General features: G+C 39.7%; 1 protein-coding gene across 2 annotated transcripts in view; it reads left to right on the top strand.

Moving 5' to 3' along the window:
• Window positions 1-27,802, top strand: part of ddah1 (dimethylarginine dimethylaminohydrolase 1) — a 75,788-nt gene that overhangs the window by 1,132 nt on the left and 46,854 nt on the right. Inside the window, exon 1 of one of the 2 annotated variants that reach the window (XM_079679407.1) lies at window positions 3,669-4,407. The exons of the other annotated variant lie outside the window; for it this stretch is intronic. Coding sequence (XP_079535533.1) covers window positions 4,102-4,407 — 306 coding nt within the window. The 5' untranslated portion in view covers window positions 3,669-4,101. Of the gene's footprint in view, window positions 1-3,668; window positions 4,408-27,802 lie in introns of those variants that run through there. 2 annotated transcript variants of the gene reach the window in all.

Here is a 27,802-nt window from a genome sequence, read left to right on the forward strand (position 1 = left end):
CAGTGTGTATGTGCATACTGTATGTGAGTACATGTGTGCATATGGCTGCAGCACTGCATCCACCCGTGTATTACGGCAATAGGAAACAGTGTTGTCATTGTACGTCAATGGAGAATAACATGCCGTAATCTTTATTCCTTAATTACCCATTCAGGTCAGGAAATATTCCAAAAGCTGGACATGCGTCTCCATGTTGCAATTGCCCTGGCATAATAGTTTCCACTAAGGCAGTCTGCTAACCCCTGTTAAACACACACACACACACACACACACACACACACACACACACACACACACACACACACACACACACACACACACACACACACACACACACACACACACACACACACACACACACACCCACACACACACACACACACACCCACACACACACACACACACACACACACACACACACACACACACACACACACACACTCCCAAAACAATGAGGAGGGGGGTCTCTTTCCTTTACAGAAATGATCATTGGATTATGCTCAAAGCTCTATCGTGGTTTTCTGCAACTCCACAACTCTCAGATAGGATGCTTAAGCTATTTCATTGTTCAACAAAGTTTGAAAGATTACTGTTTGTTATGCTGTGGCTCGATCTAATGGCAACACATTGTCAAAGCCCACCAGGAGGACTTGCAGTTGAAGAGAGAGTGGCCCTTGGAATTGGTTCTCAGGAAGTTTGTGGCGAGCGGCCCTCAACCTTCCCTTTTATGTCAAGGTGACAGATGGAACAGAACGGCCGGAAATGTTTAAACAACGAATTCCATTGTGTTATATTGAAGATAAATGTCATAACTGGTATGCAGTGTGTACTAGCAACACTTCCTTTCTGTGTCAGCTCATGGAGCAGCAGGAAGTCGGCTGAGTTATGGGTCCCTCTCGTGTGAAAGAGGGCAACGATGAGGCCAACGCGTCCAGTTCTCCAGAAAAGTAGAGCTGAAATGGCAGAACTGTGTAAATCATATATTTAAATTTGAACTTTTAACAACAATTTAAAAGGAAAAAGGCACAATCCAGACTTGATCGATTTGTTCTGCCATTTTGTCGTGGTTATCTTGACATAGTTAAATACAAATATATTTATTCAGGAGGTCTATTTCCTAAATCTTATACAGCCATATTTATTGTTTCATGTATTCCCCCAGGATTATTTTTGGGCCAATTTATGCTTAAAGCTGCAGTGTGCATATTTTAAAAAGTAAATCTCTGTCTTTGTTCTTGTGCAGTTTCGTCTTACAGCTCCTGCCCAACCATTTCTGACCTTCTAATGCTCACTCCTCAACATTTAACTATTCCTATAGATAATAATCAACATTTGATAACTAGTCAAAGCAAGCTCTGTTCCTAGCAGGGAGTGATTGGCTCCAGGGAGTTATCCACCTGATAAGATAGTCCCCAGATGTCCTTAGTGCTCTCTGATGCTGTGCTTCAGCTTTGTGTTAGTATCTGATGAAGAGATTGTTTTATCATTGATTTGGGGAGAGCCAAATCAACTGTCTGGGTCATCCCAATAAACAGCTGTGGGGAAAGAAAGTTCAAAGCTCCAAGGCCTTTGCCTGCATGGAAATGGCGCATGAGAGAAGAGGCCATACATGTTATATCAACCAGTAATACATATTTTTTGTTTTGTTGGTGATTTATTTTCCAGAATAACTTTGTTGATAGTACCAAGATCCTCGAAGAGGTTTCTGTCATTAATTTGTGTGCATGTAAACATGTTAAGTTATACTTGAATCAAGCTAAAAACACTCTTGATGGAATTGACATTTATTTCAAATGTTCTGACTTGTATCGGACCACATTGAAGCTGTTATTGAAAATATCTCAAAATACAATCCTTTCCTTCTGGTAACCTCAACTCTTTTTTTTAATAATGTCATGTCATTTCATCACATTATTCTCTGTGTTCATTAGGTTACATTTGCCTGACTGCTTGGAGTTAAATATGCCCTGAGCACCTGGTGTAATCACACGACTGTGTCACTTTAGACGTCTAGGATCTCATCATAAGTTCAATCATACAAGGCGAATAAGACGTGCTGCTTTGGTGCCGCTTCATCCGCAGCTGGAGGATCGTGTCTGCTTTCACTCATTTCTTTTATAGCTGCACAATGTACCAGCCAGGTGTGCCTGAAGTATGAGGGCTTTCCTTCATCTAAAGTAACCCAAATTCCTCAGCATGGAGAGAGAAGAGAGAAAGAGAGGGTCTTTTCTTGGGCCACGTCCATCCGTGATGAGGAATGATGGAAAAAAAAGAATGAGAAGTCTGGGTGGGGGCAGGTGTTAGTGTTGGGAGGAGGGTGCTGGTGGTTGGTGATCCTGGCTGGAGTGGAAAAAGGAATGTGGGGCTCCAGGAATGTTTAGAGCAGTCAGGGATAATTGAGTGAATTTGGAACAAGAAAAGACAAACTGAGATCCCGCGGTGGAAGAATGTGCTTCTGGGACGTCTGGAGAAACATTCCATCCATTCAGACGGTTCCACCAGGCCCAAAACTTTCCTAAGATGGCACCATAGGGAATATAAACCATTTTCTCCACCCTCCATACCTCCTCCTGTAGACATACACACACAATTATCTTCTTTCACACTCTTTTTGCCCTATGCTTCCTTTGCAGGACAGGCAGAAATCCTTCTTTCTGTATTTTCTTTGCCCGTGAAGTGTGGGTACATTATTTCATAAAGTCTGCCAAGAGTGAATCACTTACATATGTCTCCAAATGCTGAGGTTCAAAAAATAGAGATGAGCTTTTATTTATAACGGTATATAACAAAATAGCATGGGAATCAAGTGGGTATTCATTTCTTACTCTAATTTATGTCCTTAGCTGTATGCAGATCCAAATATAACACCCTTGTTGTTTGTAGTAAAGGTCACCAAATTCTCAGGTTTGTTTACCCCTAAAATGTCATTATACTTTCCAAATTGTGTCAATTTTTGCAAATAACTAGAAGACATGGGACTCGGGACAGAACGCTGCTTAGAAAATAGATATGCTTCTCAAATTTCTTAACAAATTCTTAATTGTTTTATTGATATCAAATATCTATGAAATGAAAAATATTATAGCGCTCTGCCCATAAATCTTACTATTTGATAGGAAAATGTTCTGAAGGTATATCAAAGTGGTCCAAATACAGACAACGCTGTGGATAGTGAAAGTTGCCATTTACTATTGATTCTTTGGCTGCAGCTAAATTATTATTATTTATTTATTTGGATTATTCGATTGCTGGATCTAGTGTTGAACACCATGCTGATCACAATTTCTTAAATCAACAATCCAAAACCTAAAAAAGCCTAAACCTAAAAGAGTTTATTATCACATAGGACCAACATGTAAATACTGCTATGTTTTTTTAAAGTTTTATTATTTTTTAATGATATTATAGTTTTCTTAAAATAGTTCTCTATCTGTGTTTTTAATGTTTATTTTACTTTTATGTAGGCTATGCACCATGACATCAAGTCAAATTCCTCGAACGTGTCATCCTACCTGGTAATAAACCTGTTTCTGATTCTGAAAGAGCATCAACTCATCAACATTAAGGAACATTTACTCAAATTATGAATCAACCAGAATAGTTGCAAGTTATTTCTGCTGATCGAAGTCATGAAACTTTCCGTATAATTTCAAGGCTGGTAGAGGCAGAACAATTGAGGCATAATGTGTTTCAATGTATGGGAAACTAATAAGAGCTTGAAAGAGTTTGACACGCAGGCTCTGCTCTGCTGATGCAGTGTGAAATGTGAAATGTGCTCGGTGTGTCTGACTGTCACTTGTTGGGCTGCCTCTCTCAGGGCTGACAGACTCGTAGGTTACACGTGATGGTCTGTGCGCGCCACCGAACCACTGTCGCTCGCCTGGAGACTCGAGCAGGGTTGATTGACACTGTGTGCAGCAGGCTACTGTAAACAAAGAATAAAAACCCAACAAACTAGCACGGAACAAATAATAAAGCCGGGCAGCATCGGGTTAACTGCTAGTAGTTTCTCTCATTCATTCGTCGGGTTGTCAGTTAGGGTGTTTTTCAAGCCTCTTTTTTTCCAGATTTGAGCGTGCCAAGAAGAGGGGAAGCAAAAACATGGCTGGTAAAATGGCTGGTTTAATGGCAGGTTTTGGTCATTACACCCACGCCGTCGTCCGGGGAGTCCCCGCGTCCCTGGCCAAAGAAGCGCTCCGGAGCAGCCAGGCGGAGGTGGACCTGGCCGGGGCGCGGAGCGAGCACGAGGCGTACGTCCAGGTCCTGGGGACGAGGCTCGGGCTGAAGGTGGTGGAGCTCCCCGCGGACGAGTCGCTCCCGGACTGCGTGTTCGTGGAGGACGCGGCCGTGGTGTGCGGTGACACGGCGCTCATCACCAGACCCGGGGCAGAAAGCAGGAGGAGAGAGGTAGGGAACTGATAGCTTCCTCTGTCTGCATGACTCAATTCGCATAAAAAAAAAGTTTGATGTGAAAGTGGAAGGAAGGCGTCCTTCCCACTCGCCTGTTGTGTTCACTTGGCATTCAATTATTAATCTGCTGTAGTGATAACTATTAAGATGGCTGATCTATGTGTGGCAGTATGTAGGTGATTATCGCTTTTGAATAATATTTTGTAAAAGCAAGAGTTATTTCTCAGTATAAGTCAGTTCCTAAAAGCTCAATAAGTGTTCACTCCTGCTTTGCAATGTCAAAATAATCTTCTGCAACATGTGTGAAACTTCAATTCTAGCCTAGGCTTCATATCTTAAAGCTGTACCATGATCACATTTTAACCATATTGTGCACCATTTTATACAAAGGGATATGGAGATTAGGCATGAGGCAACGCCCATTAGAATAACGACAATGCTTTTTTTTTTCAAACCCATCATATTCTTCAATATACCATTTCTTATCAAGGCAACATTTTGACAATTATGGATTTTGTTTGCATGTTAATGGAATGCTTAATGCACTTTTATTGATGTATTGATTATTTAATGTCAGTTGTCACTTCATATTAAATACGTAGCTTATCAATATAATGCATAGGATGAGTTTAAATTATATTACTTTATAACTCAAACAGTAATTGGCTATATAGGATGATGACAACCTTTAAAAACATATTTATTTGAAGTGATGGGCTCTATGATTTTTCAAATTAATGAATGAAGACATTTTGTGAAAGTAAAAAATGTGAAAGCACCCGGTTGCCTATTGAGGGTAGCTGCAATAGAGGGTAGGCATGTGTGTGAATGACAATGATTGAAATGGTAGGACGGCTTCTTTGAAAGCCCCTGTCATGTCACATCAGTCATTTCAGTTGGCTCGCTGGTGCTAATGGTCCCCAGCCTCACTGGCGGCAGGGATACTGATTGGAAAAGCTCAGAGCTGCTACCTACAGCAACCACATTTCATTTATTCTGAACGTGGTACAAGTTACATTTGCATCCATGTGTGTACAGGCATTTAGAACTATTTTTTTCTTCATATAACATAAAGGTATAGCAGTGATTTGGTTTATTGCCCCTATTTTGCTCATGGGAGGTTTTTAGCTGTGATGAATGACAGCTTGGTAGAGAGTTATGTAAAAAAGTATATAAATATATCTCTGAAAACAGGACTGTAAAAAATATCGGATGGATTCCATTGACTGATTTTGTTTTTGCTTGGGCAGAATTATAAGGGATCGATCTTAATTATATATTTTTGTACATAATAAGATATCATTTCCAGTGAAAATAACATGTAATTATCGCAGTGTGAGTTAAAAAGCTGGCTCTACATGGCTACATGGCTTTACATTAGAGTTAACACCAAAAATGTTGTTTCACAGCTGAGGTCATCTGCCAGTTTATGAGATTTACTTTAAAATGATTGCATTTCTTTATAATAATACCGAATTTTCCATTCAATTGCGGTTCAATGATGAGGGTTAATTTGAATCACACAGTTATCTCGACATCCTTGCTTTTAGATTTGACTGAGGATCGATGCTGCATCACTATTTCAGTGAGAATATAGCTTTATATTCTCAAGAATGAACAGACATCCTGTGTAACTTTAATCTTGGATAGTCTGTTTGCTAACCTGAATGATAAATGAGCGACCACCAGTAAATATTGTTCTATCTACTGCATAGTTGGCGGGGGCCTTCTCTCTTTTCTGTGTCTTAGTTCACATTTATTTCAACCATCTCAGTTTTTCATTTATTACTGCCAATACTTGTAAGGAAAAACTTAGTTGGTTTTAGTTGCCGTTAAAGTAAAGGCTTCTCATTAACATAATTATGTATGCAACATTTGGAAGTCGATTTGGAGTAATGCGAACATTACTGCATTGGAAGGCAATTAAGGAATTGTCTTATCTTGATCTTATAAAGGCATACATAACTTCTGGTTACTTAACCATTAGCCACGATAGTTCTATGTGCTGCCAGGAATAAACTTGGACTTTGTCCCTTTGGACTCTAAGGGGAAACTTTGTGAATTTGTGCTTCTAAAACTCCTTTAATCAGATATTGTGCAGGTATGCGATGCAGCAAGAGGATTGATGTTGGAATTCCGAGTTGTTCTTATCCAAATTGGGAGGAATCACTTGTTATTGTTTATCTCTTTGTTCTACTTTAAATGCTGTGGGATTAAGTTGTTGGTCTTTTGGAGTCATCCATCTTTTCCGCTTTGAGTTCCACTTTGTGTTGTAGACTCAGCGCATGAAAGATACACTTGTAGGTTCTCACAATTTGGTCATTATTCTCTCTGCCTTATAAAGGATAAGGCCATATTTTTTTCTAAATTATTATATACATTTTAGAGTCCATTCTTGTTTAAAACCCTAAAACCGTATAATATTGAATAAGTTACTGAACTTTCAAGGTCTCAGAATATTATCCATTAGGCTGTGGCTTAAAAGCTTGACCATCAGGGGAAATGCTTAAATAGACTGCATGTTGTTTCAGCATTTTCTGAAAACACTCCAACAAAGAGCCAAAGTTAATTACACATATTCCATAATACTAAACACTACCCTGAGCAAAGACTGTTCACAAAGAAGGATGCATTGCTAAGATCGTCAGTGACCTTTACTTTGTGTTTTAATGCAAATCCATAATCGGAGTCATAATTATGACGAAAAATGTATTTGCTGTTTTCACGAGGAGATGATATACCAACTCATTTTCATAATGTCAATCTTTTGTAGAATAGAGATAAAGAATATTTTCTTAAGGCCGACAGGAATGCATATCTTAAAAACGGTTATGAGTTCTGTGTGCATTACATACATACAAACATACATACATACATAGGTCACAGTTATAGTTATATATTCTTATTTTGACAGCATGAAGTAGAATGCTTTTCTTTCTATTTTACACAGTGTATCCCAGTGTAAATATAGGGCAGAGGGACCGACACAAAGTCGCTCTCAAAAACATTTGATGTCCATTTATAGTTTTCAGAGTTTTAAAAAAGATAATTAACATTAGCCTAGCTTTGAATTAATGTTAACTTTCTACCAACAGCGATCTCAAGTCTCTGAATGTTTTTTGGTAGTCAGTTACTCCTTGTGCCTTCAAATAATTTCCCTATGCTTCGACAGCCCTGCCACAGATGAGTATAACTCTCATGCATTCTGCATCCACCGAACAACTGATTTGATAATATTTCCTTGGCTTGCTGACACCATTTGTGATCGTCACTCCTAAACTCAACCGTTGTTGCCAAATGCTCCTTCCTGTCACCTTCACTGTCTGAATAACTTAACTATAAATGATTAACAACAGTGAATCAAAAAGCCTGTTTCTTTAAAAAAACATGTTTGGCAGGATATGGTAGCACTGCAGAAGCTTGGATGAGTTCACACCCATTTTGTTGAGTATCGTCAGTGCTCTAGATGTTCTGATGCAAGTTTTGAACTGCCTTCACTCCTCATGCCAATCATAACCCACATGTTTTTGCTTGCTGACATACTTTATTGGTAGTTTTTTTTATCACTAACTCAGGTGAAGGAGTTCAGGGGCCGTATTCACAAAGCATTTTATCTTACCGCTAGGAGTGCTCCTAACTCGCGCTAAAACATTTTACGTAGGAGTTTTTTCTTAAAAGTTATTCACAAAGCCCCTGAGACCTACTCATACTAAGGATAAATCACTAAGAGTGAACTAAGAGTGACGCGCCGTTGCTATGGATTACGTCGATTCTCGTGCATGAGTTTAGAGGCGGTCAGTACGGTGATTGGTTGTTCAGAGCAGGCGGTCTCGGTGAAACTCATCCGCAACATCCCACTAACGAGCCCACTAAATCACCGAAAAACAAGGAAATAGCCTAGGCTAGAAATGTATTCCTATCAAATAGTTTTGGACAGTGCAGTTAGCAGAATACACGCATGATGACAAGTTTGTGCAGACCACGATAATGACGTTGTATATGCACGTTAAAGAGAGAGAGCAAACAATAAAAATACGTAAATTGCATTAAATCAAGGGGGCAATTAAAAGCACCCTGCAAACTATTATCCAATGAGCATATTTCCAGCACTTAAACACTTTCAATAACAGCCCATACCGCCGTTCAAGTCCCCCTATCATGATGAATGAAAACAATCTGCGTGTTGATGGAATGTACTTTCTTTCTATTGACGAACACGTCCTCATCTTTTGATGGCGCAATTATTTTTATGTGCGTCCCGTCAATAGCACCGACCACACCGGGCATACCTGCAATTGCCATGAAGTTGGCTTTGATCCTGTGTAGTTATTGATTGTCCAAAGGAAACCGGATAAACTGTTGGATGATATGTGGTCTAGAGAGCGCGCTGATGGTTTGGTTTATGGCACGGCTGACTGATGGTTGCGATATTCCTAAATCGTCGGCATTGTAAAGTTGCATTTTCCCTGTTGCTAAATATCGTAGTGTTGCCAAACATTTTATTTCCGGACTAATCGGGTTATTCCTGTTAGTCGGGAATGTTATTACATCCCGCACTAATTCCACAACAAGTTTGATACCCTCACGATTTAGCCTATATCTCTTGATCAATTCACAGTCTTCCGTTGTCTCCAAAACATTTTGTCTCGCAGCCATTTTCAGATTCTTTGTGAATAGGTCTTACTGAGTTAGGAGTCCTCTCGAGGACTTTTAAGCTCTCCTAAACTTAGGTGCTACTTTTAGGCCTAAAATACTTTGTGAATTGCTCTTAGTGAATACAATTAGGAGTCCTAAATTTAAGACTGACATGCCCATTATGTTTAGGAGTTTCTCCTAAATTCGCCAGTTAGGAGCTACTTTTAGCCCTAAGATCCTTTGTGAATACGGCCCCAGGTGTCTATGCTGCTTTCTATGCAAGGGTAACAGGTTTTAGTATGATTCAAACATCAGAGGAATTGAGGTTTTCCAAATGTACAGTTCATCCTGAAATAAAGTATAGTAAAGGTAATCCCCAGTAGCAACATATGTAGTTTGGCCTTCATGTTAAACATTTGGTACTCAGGTGGCTCATTGTTTGGAAGCAGTTGAAGGACCATGTCCAAATCCTCTTCTCTGTCCTAGTCTGGTTCCTGCTAAGACTGTAAGAGGGAATTAGCAGTGACAAGGACAGTAAAAAGCAAACATTTGTTTCCAGATGTGTAGAAAATAAAATGTAGCACGGCAATATTTTGTTAATATTGTCTATTTATTTGAATGTTTTTAGTGCGCATTATTTGTATAGTTTTTATTTTTAACACATTTTGGTATCAAAAGGTAAGGTACAAGTATACCTTTTTCTGAGAGCCAATTCAGCCACAAAACGTTCTTACTGTGTTTACAAACTAGTCTATGAAAAAGAGAAGTGTTTGACAAAAGGCCGTATTTGTTTTCTAATTTTCCTCCAGATATCTGGGTTCACTGACTGTGACAGAGTGAGAGGCTGAGCAATCACAGCCAGTCTGCTGCTCCTGCACATTCAAACTAGGGACTTCAGATCCAGTTTACCTTACATTTATTGAGCAATGCATATATCGAAGTGGAAAAGGCAAAAAATATATATTTATGCGACATTGATTCTTGTGTGTAGTCAGTCTGTGCCGTCCCCAGGTAAAACGACAAAAGATGATTTTATAGCTGATTGATGGTTATTGCTAACGCATCATTGCTTGTATAGTCAACGTTTCTCAGAATAGAAAAGCATTTACAGAAGGCACTGACGGACCTGGCACTTCAATGCATACTAACGGGCATGCTAATTTCAAATCTCTTTAATGCATACCATTTACAGTAACATTATATTTCATTGATGATATACTCAACAACATCATCAAGGAAGGAACATCAACCATGTAACTCTAAATTCTAATAAATTGGTAAAAAAAAATGTAAGTTTCAAACCTTAAACCTTTGGAAGCTTACTCGAATACTTCTGAGATTTAAAATAAGCTAAATTAGCCTGGCAGAAAGGATTTCCTAATGTTCTTGAAATTGGCTTTGTTGTTGAAAAACAAGAGCACTTTTAACTTTATCACAGTACTGTTTCTTCTGTAATGTTGGTCATAAATTCAACTCTCAATCCAGCAGCCATGACAAATAGTCATTTTATAGTCTGATAAATTGCTTCATGTCATTTTGGCTGTCTCCCAGTAGCTGCAGTTGTGTGACTCTTTCTTTTGTTTGATATCCTGATCTTCAGGTCAGGCTCTCAGTCTGAAGTGAAGACAAACTTAATTGCCTGAAAAGAAAACCCTTTCTGATCCACCCCTCACTTTATTTTACTCCCACTTGTTTTTCAAATGCCAAAAAGACCTGAGATTTATCTTTATCAACTGAATGAACTTACTTTTGAATCCACCATGAAATAATTCCAATCCGGCCATGTTTTACTGGCACTGCTCAGACTCTGTGATGACTTCAAGTGCAGCCATAATCTGTTTTTCAAGTTCCAGTTGATACTTACTGTATCTTCTAATGGTACAATGTTGTAAGTAGTTACTGTAAGTTAAGCTCACTGAGCCTGGAAAATAATGGTCATTAAAAAAGTGCTAAAATCTGTCATAACACGTGTAAAAGGTTTATGTGCACATTTAAGTCTGGAGGCAGGATGGAAAATTCTGTTTCACAGACACAATATTTAGCTCGTGTTTTTAAAGACGTAATATTTAGGTTGAGGCGGGCCCCTCTCTGGTCATGCCTCACGTAGCAGCCCCCAAACTAACACCAGACAGCACAGAAGCCCTGTTTTGACTAGACTGCCTGCAAATGGAGACTCTTCTCCCTCCTCCTGGCTCTAATATGACTTCCACAACGGAACCAACCTGGTTTCCTTCACGGAGCCTTGACATCCTCGTGTGAACAGGGGATGAGGGTGAGACACCTGAAACCCACCCGTAGCATGTGGGCCAGGGTCAGCATGCCTTCCCCAACTGTCTGTCACATTCTTTCCACGTTTAACCTGCCCTTCCTCTCAGTGTTTGTCTGTCTGAGTCCTCGTCTGGCGTGTTCGTTTGTAACATCGCAGTGCTGCTTCCTCTCCCTTTCTCCAACTCTGATTCATTTTCCTTACTGAGTGTCTCGAATAGAAATGTCTTCCAAGTTTTAGCTCAGGTTAAGCTGATAACATTTAAATTGGAGGATAATTGTTGCCACAGATCAACTACTCAGCAGTTAGATATCTGCCAGTGATAAAGAAAGAATCTTTTTTTGACTTGACTTGGTTCGCCTGTTTTCAATACAGAAAGGATAAATCATATTTCCAGTATTATAATAATAGTAACAGTAAATTACTCTGCGGCTGAGAGTTTTTTATTGGCATGCAAATGTGCTCACATTGAAAACACATTGAGAACCAGCAGTGGAAATTAAGTATTTGCATTCCACTATAAACAGTTTGGCAGTAAACCAAACATCTAAAGTTTCTAAACCTATCTTTTCATACTTTTAGTTGAAACTAACTTGACTGTACCATTCTAATGTGCACATACAGTAACTAAACCAGATTAGATAATGGAGCCTTGTGTTAACTTAACCGTTAACTTTGTGGAGATTTTCGTAGATTCAACCAGTTGCACCATTCAAATCAGTTCTTAAGTAACTGTTGTGTCGCTAACTGACATAACTAATGTTAGCGTGCTTATATATTACATTACATGTCACTTGTTAGACGCTTTTATCCAAAGCGACTTACATACTCAATACACAATCCCCACAGGAGCAATTTAGGGTGAAGTGTCTTGCCCAGGGACACAACGGCATGCTGACTGCAGTGGGGTTTGGACCTGTGACCCCCTGATCCAAACACCAACGCACTACCCACTGCACCACACGCCTCCCTATATATATATATATGACCCATTAGGAGGAAGAGACACACATCTGGCCTAATTTTTAAAAACCTTTAGTTTTAATGTGAAGTAAACTGAGAAGATTTATTAAAAAAAAAAAGTCAACTTTATTGTCAATCTTTCAGTTTGTGTGTACAGACAGAGAGATCGAAATACCGTTTTCCACAATCCCGAATACAGAAATAAATATATATGAAAGTATGTATGCAAATATTATTATTAGTATATACCTATCAATCAATATATACAAAATAAGAGTCACTTCAATATCTTTGAGAATGTACATTAGTGCAAGACTGTTCATAGCAACGTAAAATGTACCTCAAATTTTATTCCAATGCCTTCAACTAAATAACATCAGCGCAGAAACTGCATTACTAACTATGATAGACATGTTTTTTTCCATTTAGGCATACAAATAAGTCATTTTAACACTTATAAAGGGTAAACAGTCAGGGTTAATGTATGTATTATTTTCCTGTTCAGTGGCGAGCAGTCAGGGCCCTCTAGGCCCTCTCTGAGGGCCTAATGTATTCTACAAAATAATATTAAAAACATTTTTTTTAGATCTTTTTTTCAGAGGGCCTAGGTATAAAAGTCACGGCTCACCACTAATCCTATTAATCCTGTTAATTTGGGGAGTATTGGAACAGTTGGTGATAATTCAGAAGTTCTCTGTTTACAGAGTGATTGCTTTTGATTGGACGGTGCTACAGATGTTTCCAAGCCATACATACTAAAGTCTTCACTAGGGTTATGGTAGTTTAAAACACTGGTAATAGGCTATTTGTACAAGCCAGCGATTGTCTGCGTATTTAACGCTGCATTCTCCTCCCCTTCCGCTATCTGCGTGTTGTTGCTGCATCCTGACCTTAGCAGTACTCAAGGTGGTTACGATTTGTTTACATACTAACACATACTAACAAACCACAGCAAATGTTGCCACATGGGTGAATAATAACGGCTGTAGCAAGAGAAAGGTCTGGCCATATGGCTGTTCTAGACTAGTGTAAGCGTTAACTTAGAAAAGACCGTTATACACAAATATACTTATAGAAATACAAATACCTTTTTTTTTTTTTTTACCTTCACAATGTGTTCAGTATGAGTTGGTCAACACGTACCAGTTAATTGCCTCTCATGCGTACCAGGAAGTGTTGCGTAAAGAACTTGAATAGACTAGAGCTCTCCCCTCACCCTGCCATCACCTTGCACCCCGCCCCCTTATTGCCTTTGGTTCACCAACAGCAGCCCCATCAGCCCAGCGCGGTGCAGCAGACTGCGAGACAGGCAGCTGTGACTGTCATGAACAGGAACTCCTCTCAGCCTCACAGTATGACCGGGTCAAGCTCAGTCGTCGCCGTGGGTGTGTGAATGTCTGGTTTGGTATGTGAGATGGAGCAGGGGAAGACACAGGAAGTGGGCCAGTCATGGTGGTGTTGAGAAAAGTCACGCTAAGGTCAGAGAGGGCACAGCACAGCTTGAGACAAAAGCCCTTTTTCCACTTAATGGGTTGGGGGTTGAATGTTTATTTCAAACTAAATGTCGCCTCAACTGTAAATAGTTTTCTTCTTTTTCTCTTTTATTTATCCTTTGCCTGCTGTCGAAAGCTGATTCATATTTGTGCAAGTGAGAGGTGAGGCAATCGAAAATGCAATTGATTTCTCTTGAGAATCTTCCACAAATGTTTGTATTTTGTAACAACAATGGTCCCCCTTGCCCTCCTGTAGTGGAGCAGGTTGCTTGGTAATGTTTCACCTCTAGTCTAGTAGTCTTTGGCAGAAACTAAGGTGTTACATCTCAACTTTGTTATTATGTCACGTTTTCGCCCCATTGACCTTTGATTCCTAGGGTGTTAGTGAGAGGAAATGAACCTCCTTCACTGATCACCTGTACATTTACAACATACCATCCATAGCGAAGAATGCTTTTTGGATTTAGCACACGTGCCAGTTCAAGAGTGACAAGAACCCTTGAATAAAAAGTTGTTAATGTTTCATGGTTGCGTGCCTTGGGTATGTTATGTATTTATATTGTTTGAACAGCACTGACAGGTTGTTTTTTTTAAAGCAGATTACACTCCAAACACCTCTAAAGCTGATAACTCAGTGGATGCAGCAGGGTTGCATTTATGTTCTTAGTAGTGGCCCAGTAGTGGCCCACACTTTAATACTATGATTGCCTCTGTCACATTTTGCGGCGCTGTGTAAACATTGCAGCAACCAGTCAAGTCTAATTGAGATAAATCTCTACGCGCTCTTATAATATCTCTCTCTCTCTCTCTCTCTCTCTCTCTCTCTCTCTCTCTCTCTCTCGCTCTCTCTTGCTCTCTCTACTTTCTGCCTCTCTTTTCTCTCAGTCACTCTTTGAATTCTCACTCTCATTCCATCCCGTCTGTTCTCGCTCTTAAAAAACAAGTCACTCCCTGAGAGATACAAACTTTCAACATCAACTTCATCGATTGCTGGAGATGCCAGGAATGATCTCTTCCATCCTGCAGACTCTAACCACCAGCGTCCCCTGTCACTCCAGTTGACAGTTGTGGTTAAATGCCCAGTTTTCTCTGCTGCTACCAAGCATTAACAGTCTTAGCAGCCGTTGACGAATCACTAATCACTAAACAAGCAACAAGAATAAAATGTGAGGCTTAATGCTAACGTCAGCATGCTAATCTGTTCACAATGACAACGCTAACCATGTAGAATGCTAACATGATACTTTTGTTGTAATGATTAAAAGGTTAAGGGCTCCCCAACGTTATTATATTTGGACCTGAGCGATAGAGTGAACGAGTGATCATGACAATCCGTCCAGTATTTGATGAGATATTTAAGGCCTCATCAAAGTGGTGAACTTAAAGAGCAACAAAACCATCCATTTAGCCCTCCTGATGTCTGAAAATAACTGACTGGGTTTACGGTTTTGTCTCTTTTTATTTAATTGGAATCTGCACATCTTGGAGTTCTTTGTCTTCTGATCAGACAAAACAAGCAACTTTGAGATGTCACCGTGGTATGTGGGGAATATGTGTGGGACTTTCATTGTTTTCTTAACAATTTAAGGGAATAACAAGTAACATGTAATGTAATTATCGGAAAAGAAAAACAATCATTAGGTGCAGCATTAAAAGAGTTGGTCTGGGTACTAAAATGAACTGTAAAAGTTAAACAGGGTGCTAAAAAGCTGACACGTGATTTGCTGTTTGTAGCGGGGGAATGTAACTGTAAAGTTGAACATTAAAAAGTTAGAAATGTGTTCTGCCTCCACAGTGCATGCTTACCTGTTTCCACGTCAAAACACTCTCCTTAACCTACTTGTAGTTATCACAAGGTTGACGTGATTGTTAGAACATCAGAAGAACCAAGCTTCAGTACTAACTTAAATGGTCTACTTTCCAATGAGCTTACTCGAGCTGCAATTACCGTACTATTCCGACATGTATTGTAGGCAAGGCTCAGAGCTTATACATATTGGTATGTGAATGAGTTTGAACTGAATTTCACTCGCCTGCAGATATATGCAATTTCACCAACTATCCCCATTTTTTCACCCTGCTGCCATTGAAAGCAGACAAACAATCAATCAAGTCAATGCCTCGACTCATTCTAGGTTGGAATCTTGGAAAGACAAGATAAAGCAAGGCTCAGTCCTATTTTGTACAACGGGGTAGCGGTGTCTGTCAAAAGATGCAATGCCTCAAGAACACAGGCTCATGCTCAAGCATATACTTCATCTTCTTGTTGCTTTCCTGAAAATATACTTTTATTTATTTCACTGTTTCCCCAACAAACCTGTTGTAGTGCTGCAGATTTATAGAGACTTAACCTGAAACGGACCAGGAATGCATCTTTCTGTTTTTTGTTGACATAGTCCCTAATCACAAACGGATGATAATTCGTCATCAACGCGAATGCTTTCGTCTTTGATAAATGCTTCACATGTCTTCTCTTAAGTTTTTGGCCCATCCATCATAGCGTGAATCAAATATTCCTATCATTGCATGAACTTCTTCTGTTCTCTGCTTCATTTGAAAGGACTACTCATCACTCTTTGATGAAAGTGATATATCTCTCAGGTTGTTTTCTCTCCAGAACCGCCCTTTCTGAGTTAGCATTTTTTTATGCTCCATCATTCAGTCTGACTAATGCCATTTGCTGAGCCGTTTTAAATGATGCCAAAGTACGGGGAACTCTTGAATTGAATTTAACAGTGAGTGAATCTTGGTTGGAGTGATCTCAGTTGTTGGACATTATGAGGTCCTGTTGTAACCGCGTGTTTTATTTTCGTGTTCTCACTGCTGTATGCCACCATGATTGTCATTCCCTCAGAAGAAATAATAGTCACACTCCTGAATCTGTGAGCAATTTAAATTTAAGTAGGATTAAAAGAGGCCTTGCTAATGATCCAGTGCTTTAGAGGAGTCAATCAGAAAGCAATCATTATGCACTCTGCACAGACTCATAGATGGAGTGAGGAGTATTTTGTTCATTCTTTCATGAGGCCTTAGGAGAAATAAGACATAAGCTGATATCAATATTCTGATAGTCAAGGTCATTTCATTTTCTATTGCTGTTCTAATAGTCAGTCCCCTCAGTCTAAAGCTTTTCTGGATTACTTTCTTAATAACAATTATTTTAGAATGGCTATAGATTAAATTAACAAATTCTTAATTTCATTTTAAACAACTTACATTTTTCAATAGTCAAAATTAAAACTATATATTCCCACTATGCATTTCCCTTTTTAGATCTATGAAACATTTTAGCATCTTTCAGCACATTGTTTTGGATTCAGGGTCAACTTAATTGTTTGCAAAGTCAACAAAAAAGGCAATCAAACGTTATTTGTGTTACCCACGATGCAACTCTATGGATGATCAGTAAGATTTGAAGAATGTTTATGCTAGTAGCAGTACATGTAGCCGGGAGCTGCTGCCTTCAAGCTAACATCTTGATTTTACATTTACAGATATGCAATAGCGCTGTAAACAGACTGTGCACTTTCGAATATTTTGCTAGTTTGTTTGAATTCCTCAGAAAGTGTCTTTTTGCATGAGTATTAGAAATTATGCATTCATACAAACCCATCCACTGAGTGTGCATGCGAGTCCATTCATTCTCAGACGCAGGAGGTGAGACCCAGGCGTCTAGTTTCCACATGAGGGTGAGTCAGGAGACAGTATGTGGCGACTGGGTGCCACAATGTTCTCAGAGTGTCCGTAGGAGCTGGAGGCCACTGAGAAAGTACTCGTGTGTCGGATTTCTCGCCTTTACGTGTAATTTGTTCAAGTGTTACAGTAGTGTCTCAGCTGCATCCGCTCCGAATTGCTGTTATTAAACAACGTTTTGAAGACTAGTATCACACAATTATCAGGAAAAATGCTTTCAAAGGCATTGACTTAATTCTTGGGGATATTTTTGGTTTCATTAACCTGTATGTTTTTTTGATTATTGGCCATCTTATTACATATAAAGAGGAATGGGAGTTTTCCTATAATAATTCATAGACCACCTAGTCAAAAGTTTTCATTGGAAGAACTTTATACAGGAGAAATGGACCATAGAAATATAAACGTCGCAATGGGGAAATGAAATTCACTGCCAGGATTTCAGGTAGTTTTTACAGCTACCCACCAATATATTATACAGCTTTCTAAATATGTAGCCAATCTTGTAAGTAGCAGTTAATAAATTAATCCCTTACTCTTTCACACATGTACCCTTCCATCTTGGAGCTCCATATATATATATTTGTGGTGGTCTATGTGCATGCCAAGGCTCACATTCAGTACCTGAACATAATTGATTTAAGATGTGTTTGCAAATGTAACATTTCACAACATCATTTTCTAAATGACAAGCGAAGTGCTCCGACTTGAAGAAGCCATCCCAGCCAAAATAATCATGCATCAGTTATTAACTGCATATTTTCAGAGATATTGGAAATCTCTTACTAAAGTTTGACGATCCTTGCATTTGACAACATGTTAACAAACAGACTATTAGATATTTGAAACGGCGGGCAAATTAAAGAAAGTTACTCTTTAGTCTTTACATATGTTTTGTATAGATGCGTTTAACCCATTCTAGTACTAGGTGCAGTGGGCAGCTATTGTTCACCTCAAACCTCCTATAAATGTAATTAGATTGTGTACTGTATTTGTGTGCACATACGCATTCACATGTGCATGCTGGGTAGTGGTCTTGTGGGTGTGTGGGTGTGTGTGTGGGAGGTCTGGAGGGGCAGGGCAGGTATGGGGGCCGGAGCAGGGAGGTGTGTGTTGCCTCCCTTGTCTCCCTAGCCTGTCACAGTGTGGTGTGATGTCCGCTCACAGTCTGTTCTCACGCCAAGGAACGTACTGAAAACACACACTTCTTCTCCACTATCCTCATCTCCTCCGCCACACACAGAGCACAAGCACATCCAGCAGAAAGGCATACGTACTGACACGATTTGTTGATTCATCCAGTTGCTGTGTGTAGATTTAGTGATTTGTTGCTGGCTCCGCCTCCTCGGTTGTAAGGATGCGCTGCTTTTTGTACATTGATTTGATGATTAAGAACAAAAAAAACAAACATCAGATGCATTCCAACAGCTCATAACATCTTTACAACAAATAATCTTATTTAATCTTATATACAACAAAAACGAGTAAAGTATCATTTAAAACAAAGCATGCATCTGGTCTTAGCCACTCTCGATTTTCACCATAGAGCGTAGGAGTAGTTTTTGTATGGCCAAAAAACATTATTTTTCATTAGAAGCAACTCACATTTGGGATTTCGAAATCCCAATACCAGACATGACAGTATGGTTGCAACACATTTGCATCAGTGCCTCCCATCAAACAGCAGTCACTGTTTTACAAGATATTATGAAATGCCCTGAATTCAGCCGATGGAACTCTCCAACCTTTTCTTTTTTAAATATTAATTTTATTCTCTAAAGCACACTTGTCTCATCTGTATCCATTTTGTCTAAGGTATTGATTGTCTTTTATCTGCATTCAAATGTGCCCTTCTACTATGACTCAGATAAATACTGACCCTTGTTTTACGGCCCAAAAACCTGCAATACTTTTACATTACAGGCGTACAGGAGTGATAGATAGGGCAAATCTCATTTATATTCAGCAAACGGGCCTCCAATATCAGTACAACATGTGAGATGAGTTAGTAAACATTGGATTTTGCCATTAACGGCCTCATAACTTTTAAGTGGTAATGCGTTTAAAGAGAAAACGCATTACAAGTGACCTTTTCCGTCATCAGCAACATTTCAGAGACGCCTCTTTTACCCTTCAGGTATGTTTTTTGTAATTATCTATTAACTTAGAGTAAACACATCATGTCACGCAGCAGGTCGTTGTTGTGCATAAATAATGCATGAGCAGTGTGTGGGGTGTTCAAGTCCAGGGCCGTGAAGATGGTTACATTTGGGTCACGGCATAGCTGGTGTGTATTACATAAGACCGCTTTTCAATTGTGTAACTGTGTTTATTTAGTTTTCCAGCAAATACTTTGGTAAAGAGGTGAATCTCATAGAAAGACTTGGGAGGATACACAGGCCTCAGAGGTGGAGCAGATGAAGTATTTTGTTGGCACTGAACTTGGAAAAAAGACATCAACAGTGTTGGGAAACGCTCTTGGGACTGCACGGGGAGGTGCAACATAGATATTTGTTTTTCATTCATGTAGGGAATGCTATGCTCTACTAGTGCGTTCAGTGTTTATAGTGTGTTTTCACTTCCTTTGTGGAAAGAATGTCTTGGATTGCACTCCTGTGTCATGGATAGCATGATAGCTGACCACTGTTTGATACACTTTTGTATGCATGGTTTGAAGGTTTTTCTGTTAACACAAATCCCCTTTACAGGTTATGAATACCTAAAACCTCCCACAGCACTTGGATTGTATGATGGCAGACATTGTGGTTCAGTGAATATGACAGGAGGTTCAGCTTTGGAAATGTAACTGCTTCATAATGCATGCATGGTACTGCAACTTCACAAAGTCACTGAGTCTGTCTGTAAATGCAAAAGTATTACAAAACTGCCAATTCCCAGCAGCCCCCCCTTTATTGGATGAAATTGTTTTTATGTTGCCAGGCATCAAATAGAGTTACGGCCAGCAGGCATGTTATGGCTCGGATCGCTTAGCAACAAAATGCAATGACAGGAAGTAAAAACAAAATCATTGCAGGGTTTACATTTTTTTTCCAGTTTCCTCAACTCTTAGCTATTTTTTTAAAAAATATGTTTGTTGGCCCGCGTGAACCCTTGGCAGCCCAGGGAGGTTAGCGTTTGAAGCGAAGAGGAAATCAGCTCTGACAGAATGACAAGCTTCTCCGCTTCTTAGCCCTTACCATAAACTCATCTAATTGCTCTGGGGCCCCAAACCCACAATAAGAAGTGTGGCGGCTCTTTTATTTATCACATGTGAATGAGGAATCAAACCATTCAGCTGTCTTTGTTGTGTTTTATTTCTTGCGGTAAGGTTCAGTAAGTCATACAGTGAGCAACACTCTTTGCAGATTGAAAGACAAAGAGTAGAGTCTGCGTTGTATATTTAAAAACAGAAGAGGGGGAAAAAGGTGGGGTCAGACCTGACAAGGTCATACTCACACCTAGCACCTTGGTTCCCATCGCAGTGTTCTAGCAGTTGGATAAGTGATACATAATATTTTTCCGTTCAGAAAAAGATCAAGGTCATATACTGTTGATGCACATAGTGTTACTAAAAACAATGCAATACATCTTTCGTAATTAGGATATTTAAATAACAGAGATAAACCTAGTAATGAGTAAAGCAATGTAGTGTTCCAGAGGTCATTCGCTGGGGCCCCGAGCAGTCGGAGGGTCCAGCAGACTTCCGGAGAAATTGAAAGATTAGAAAAGGTTCACACACACACACACACACACACACACACACACACACACACACACACACACACACACACACACACACACACCACACCTTGCATTTCGGCATTGGTTAATCTTTTGCATGACTTCCCATAAACAAGTGTTTTAAACTCAGAGGAAAGAAGTTATGTGTCTAAGTGCCCGTGAGTTAATCCGTGTGTGCTACTGAGTCTCTGTCATAAGATCAGGTTAATAATAGAAAAGTCTGCAGGGGGTAAATCACACTTGGCCAGTCTCCCACTCACTTCCCGGCTTCCAGAGAAACCGTCTTGGCAGGTGATCACAGGTCAGGGGCTGCGGGGTCAGCAGGAAGACCGACAAACAGCAGTCCTTTTGGCCAGCAGAGGATGTTATTATCAGTCGGTTAGCAGACAGGATCAGAACATCTGCACTCCAGGAAGCCTCCTTTACAGGTCAAACTGTTATATCAGCAACTGACTGGCCCTGATTTTGCTCCAGTTCTTTCTCATGTATTGATTTGTATTTTATCCTAATATTTGAATACTTTCTTGATTGGTTTATTGTTGTTAGGCATTTGCGCTTTATAAATTGTATAAATGATTATTATATTATCTAAGTTGCTGACTTGTATTATTCACCTCAACAATTACCAGAGTATGTCTTGTGGTTACCTTGATGGCTCAGGAACATGCTGTGGTTGTAAGAGATGTGCAGTTATATCACTCAGCCTCTCTAAGGGGTAAAAAGCCTTCCATGACTCAAGAGGATTTGCTAATGACTTGAAAGGTAGTGATGACTCAGGAAGCCTGAAGCCAAATAAACTCTGAAAGTACTAAATTAGGCCTGTTTTGTTCCTTGGAGCCCGCGGGTTGCCTTATCAGAGTGTGCACGGTTCTCAGCAGAAGCCTGACGGAGCTGATCGATGGCCAAGTAGCTCCGGTAATGTTTTGGAGACAGAACGATGTCTCTATGCCAGGCTCATAACACAAAGCTATTAGGAAGAATCTGCCATCCTTTCCTCAGTCATAATGAGTCCATTTCCCTTTTAGCACTCTGCTGTAAAGGTTAAAGCACATGGGAACCATTGGCTCAAATACATCTCAAATAACACTGTTGTATTCTGAATCCTCAAGCAAACCTAGCTTGACAGCTCCAGGATAATTACATAAAATTAGTGAGATGCAGGACAATAATTGCACATAAACTGAAATGTCGGACACCGCTAAAAAGAAAAAGCGTTTTCCAGCTGGTGGCAGCTGTTTGCCGTAGGACCTGGGGTTTGAAAGTTTAATTCTGATACAAAATCTATTTATTTAAGATGGAAGAAAGATATCTGCTCACAAATGCTGGTCTCAAGCCATCTATCACAATGCGCAGTGACACGTGTCTCCAGGGAGAACATGTGATGGAGAGGAGTGTGCAGGTCATGTTTTGGGTCTTGTATGCCAAAGATAATGTGAACAAACCACAGTCAGAGGTTCAATCAGCAGAAGCAAAAATAGACCTAATAGTCATGATCACAGGGCTACATCTATTTCAATCATTTCTGCTTGTCTTATCTGAGGAGTATGAAGTGCAGCCCATCATGTACATACAAAAACACTACAAAGTTAAAGCTGCAAGCAGTAGTGAACGTGCACTCGCACTCCCAAAGAGTTGAGGTTACTGGCGGGTCGCAGGCCTACAGTACGTGTCCGCACCCAAACTGATTTGAGTGAAACGTCCCTCCCGCTACTGTCTTCGACAAACTTTGCTGGAGTTGTGTGAGTGGGCAGAGCTTGAATGTCGTCACAGTTGTTGTATGTTAGCTCATGGTTTTGTTAAATGTTCATTCAGTTGCGCCGCTGCTACGGGCCAGCCAGGTATGTTTTTTTTAATACATTAAAATAATAATATGTGGCGCTCGCGTCATCGCCGAGGGGAGGGAGGGAGGGAGAGGGAGAGGGAGAGGGAGAGGGAGAGGGAGAGAGGGAGGGAGGGGGAGAGGGAGGGAGAGAGAGAGAGTCAGAAATCATTCCAATGTGTACTATAGGACAGTACAAAAAACAGTTTAAAAGGGGAGTGATTAGTAAAATATGCATAAATAAAAAGAAAGAATACTAACTGTAAGATAAGAATAAACAAGTTTAAATGATTTGTTATTGGTTGTGATCATCTTCTAAAGATGTTTGGATTATTGAAAAGTATACAGATCCCTTTCATCTGAGTGTTGAGAGCTGTATCCATACATTCATTTTGTGCTCAAAGTGCACCAGGTTAATGCATTTAACTTCAACATTTAAAAAATAAATCTTCCCAGGGGTGCATGCCCACGGACCCCCCTAGAGGATTTGAGGTCCACCCCCAAATAAAGCAGGTTAAAATAATTAAATTGCATACATTTTATTTTTGTTTGTTCATTATGTGGATGTGTAGTATTTATGTTACTGTATGTTCAATAAAGGGGATTTAGCAAAATACACCTGTAGAGCCTCTAGAGCCTTTCTTGTACACATAGAAACATATTGGCGGGGTGAAATTTGCACGCACACACACTAACAAATATATCGTTCTGTCGTTCAAAATGTCTGACCTCCTGTTGGGTTTACGGTATGCCTCCAAGAGGCTATTTTGTACGCTAAACATACCTATCGAATTAAATACATCTACGTGAGATTGAAAAGAGCTTGGCTTGACTTTGAACACTGGTTATTGCCACGCCCATGTCCAACCCCTTATCAAAACTCAATGTTCATCAATCCCCACACATGTCCAAACCTTCATGAGTTTTCATTATTATTTTCAAAAGTACAGTATCAACACTTTTTTGTGATTTCTATGGCAAACCTTTCAGCCCGCGACCCCCAAAATAACAGTGTCAGAGACTGACCCCTGTCAAAGTTTAAGTTTCTTTTCATTGCATAATATAGCCCAGTGCAACACCTTCGTCACACATGTTGCCACTTGTTTGTAACCTTTTCAGGCGATTTGTAATCTGTTCTAGAAAAAATATGTGTTTTTTAGGATTTCAAGAAGCATATAAAACAAACAATGGATGTATTTTATGAGCATTTATCCATGCTGGAAGTAGATTTAGATGTTAGGAGTTAGATAGAGATTATTATCTAATATGTGCATCCGATGAAGCATTGCATGAAGTCTGTTGGGGCTGCATAAACGTTTTTTTATTTTTGTTTTGTAGGCAGACCATACAGGCCTCAGAGAGTTAAACTTGGGCCTGCGACCATAGTTTTACTTTTGTTTTGGAAATCCACAGCGTAGGTTTGTGTCGTAGTACTACATACGGTGTATTTTACATATCTCTCAGTAGCCAACGATCTGTGAGTCTGTTGGCTCGGACATAAACTCCGTAATAAATGTAGTCTACATTTTATAAGAGCTGTAAAACCTGAGAGCATTTTAAATCGTATTTGAACTAAATGCTCATATAATCTGTAGTTGTATTTGTATTGTTGATTTATTGTGTGAACGAGGCGATATAGAGAAGGTCAAGCTGTCATTATTAGGCTGTTATGTACTGTTGGGGTAAGCTGGCCTATTGTTTTTGGATATTTGTGGAGTTAGATGGTCCGTGAGTGTTTTTTTATTGGTTAAGTGGTCCTTGGTATGAAAAAGTTTGAGTCAATGGGGGGAGCCTCGCTGCGGGGAAATTATGCAGATGGCTAGTCCGCCCCTGAAAAATGTATATGCACACGTTATTATTAATAATATATATATTTTTTAAATTGATAAAAGAAAAATTCTGTCAATCATCAATTTTTTATCATCTCGCGACCCCCACTTTGGGGACTCCTGGCTTAGAGTATCTAAAAAATGGGGTTCTTTTATTTTAGGAACAATTAATTCATCTATATCTATTCATACACATATATTTGCAAATAATTGTACATTTGTAAACCATTTATAATAAATTAGGTTTGATGTAGGGCCAATAGAGTGAGACAATAGTATAGACTACACATTCAATTCAAATATAAGCAGTCTGGAAGGAAGTATTGAGAACGTGCTGGGCATTAGTTTCCTCTTTTTCAATTGCCTTAGTCCTCCGATCCCACCCTTTAACCCACCCAAAGACACACACACATAAACACACGCAAAGAAGTGAACAGATAAATAGACAAATGCATCCACAGCCAGACAGATTCATACACACAATTAGATAAGAAAACAGACAACACAACAAACTGCTAAAACGCTTATTCCAGGCACTCAAATGACACACGTATACACACAGACATCCCTTGCAGACGTACACAGGTTGTGTGTCCCGGCTGTGAGCAGAATTCATTGTGTGTTTCCTGCTTCTGTTGAGCCGTGCTCTCTGTCCAGCCATAACAGACCGCACAGTTCCTCCACGTCACCGCTGTACTTCGGATGCTATTGATTGACCTTTCTCAACCAGCCATGTCAGGTCAACTCCAGCCTGTGTGTGTGTGTGTGTGTGTGTGTGTGTGTGTGTGTGTGTGTGTGTGTGTGTGTGTGTGTGTGTGTGTGTGTGTGTGTGTGTGTGTGTGTGTGTGTGTGTGTGTGTGTGTGTGTGTGTGTGTGTGTGTGTGTGTGTGTGTGTGTGTGTGTGTGTGTGTGTGTGTGTGTGTGTGTGTGTGTGTGTGTGTGTGTGTGTGTGTGTGTGTGTGTGTGTGTGTGTGTGTGTGTGTGTGTGTGTGTGTGTGTGTGTGTGTGTGTGTGTGTGTGTGTGATATCCATCGACATGGTTAACTCGATTAGTAATTTAACTGTCCCCTGCTTTCCCATATGTTTCTCTCAGAGATATCCATAGATGTGCCCTGAGGCGCCAGGAGCCCTGATCCTACTGCTAAATGTTTCTGTCTCTTTCACTGCGTTTGAAATAACATTATCTACAGTGTTGGACTGTATCATAAAGTGTAGATGCTCAATAAGTGGTCATAGAAGCATGGAACAAACTTGCAAACTTTTTACACAATATATGAAAAATAATCAACCTAATAAGATATAAAATCAAATTGAAAAGTTAACTATAGAGACCCTAAATAGTTGTTTGAAAGTTTATGAAGAAACTCATGCTGGTAAAATAGTTATTTGAGTTTTAAGTGTTGATAGATATGTTTATGTTCCACCTTACAATTCAATTGTTTGGCCTATGACACCACTAGCATAATTCATGTTACCAAGCAATACATGTGAACAACTGGGATGTATTAAGGAGCAGGATTTCTGCAAATTGGTTCCCCACTCCCCAACTAATCAGTTTTTGCCAGATCAGTTGACATGCAGATTGGGGGGAGAGACCCAAGAAATCTGGCAATCAGATGATATTCTGGCATGTTAGAAATGTTGGTTGCCTGCGTTGTAGTTTAAACAGTTCCATCTTCAACTTGCTTGAAATAAATAAATAAAATAAGTATATTTATGTCTAAAATTGTTCTATTGAGAATGCTTTGCTAAACATGATAGCTCCATATATGTATATATCCATGTAGTAGAATTATACAAGTAAAGTGGTATGCATGGTGGTTGTACAAAGACACGGGCATTGCTGTTACTTGCATACTTGTACAGATTTGTACAGAGTATATCATTCACTGTTTTTTTCAATTTCAAACCTGCCTCCCGACAGATGTTAGATAAGCCAATCAGCATGCACGACATGTTTAGGAGAGCAACTGAGAGCTTTGGTAACTCATAATGTTAAACTAATTTAAGCAGGCTCACGTCAAGGTTTCCAATACATATTCACATACTTTCAGTAGGGTTCTGAATGATGATGCTGAAGATAAGTGATGCCACATTAATGCCTGAGTCTGTGCCATTAATCTAGGCCAGGTACCGAACCATTTGCAGCTTCTTTTTTTTGCTTCAGGCCTCTGAGGAGTGTGTCATATCATATGCCAGGTTTCCTTTCATCACAACATGATTAAAACCCCTAATGTGACTTTGCCCTGTCATTCAGTATTCACTATCGCCTCCGAATAGCAAGGAGGGTAACATTTTTAGATGAATTGCTTTTGGTGCATTGTCTTCATGAATAATAAACGAGAACCAGCAACGTTTTGCAGATCGTTCTGACATTGTTTGTAATTGAGGTTGTGGCGCTCAGGGATTGTAAAATATCGTCATATTTACTGAGGTGTTAATAGATGTGACAGACTCTGAATACTGAGAGTCACAGTGTGAAAAAAAAACTGTGAGCTGGTTTTCTCAAAAGGTGATGTCCTCTTTAGTTTATCTGATCTGAACTGAATTCCCAAATGAGGCATTGCATACAGCTGCTGAGTATGTTGTTGGTTAAATTATGTCGAATACAATAATACATTGTTGACGTATAGAACATTATAGTATATGTAACTACATGGTTAAAGGTGCTCCCCTTTAAATGCTTATCTGAGCTTTGAACTCTGTGGCAGGCATTACATCACCCCGTGACACACTCACTCACTAACACACATTTGTCATGCTGTCATCCTCTTTAAACACTTCTTCTTGCAGAGTGTATATATAGTAGAGAGGTCATGAACGCCTTATCCATCAAACCATGAGATTTCATCAGTCTTTACCCTCCGACCTCCGTAATGACCTAACCGCCCACATCTCGCTGCGCTGGAGTCATTGTTTCTCCAGACTACTGTTGTCAAGACGGATGACATCA

The sequence above is a fragment of the Notothenia rossii genome (genome assembly GCF_949606895.1).
Source record: "Notothenia rossii genome assembly, chromosome: 1".
Lineage (NCBI taxonomy): Eukaryota > Metazoa > Chordata > Actinopteri > Perciformes > Nototheniidae > Notothenia > Notothenia rossii.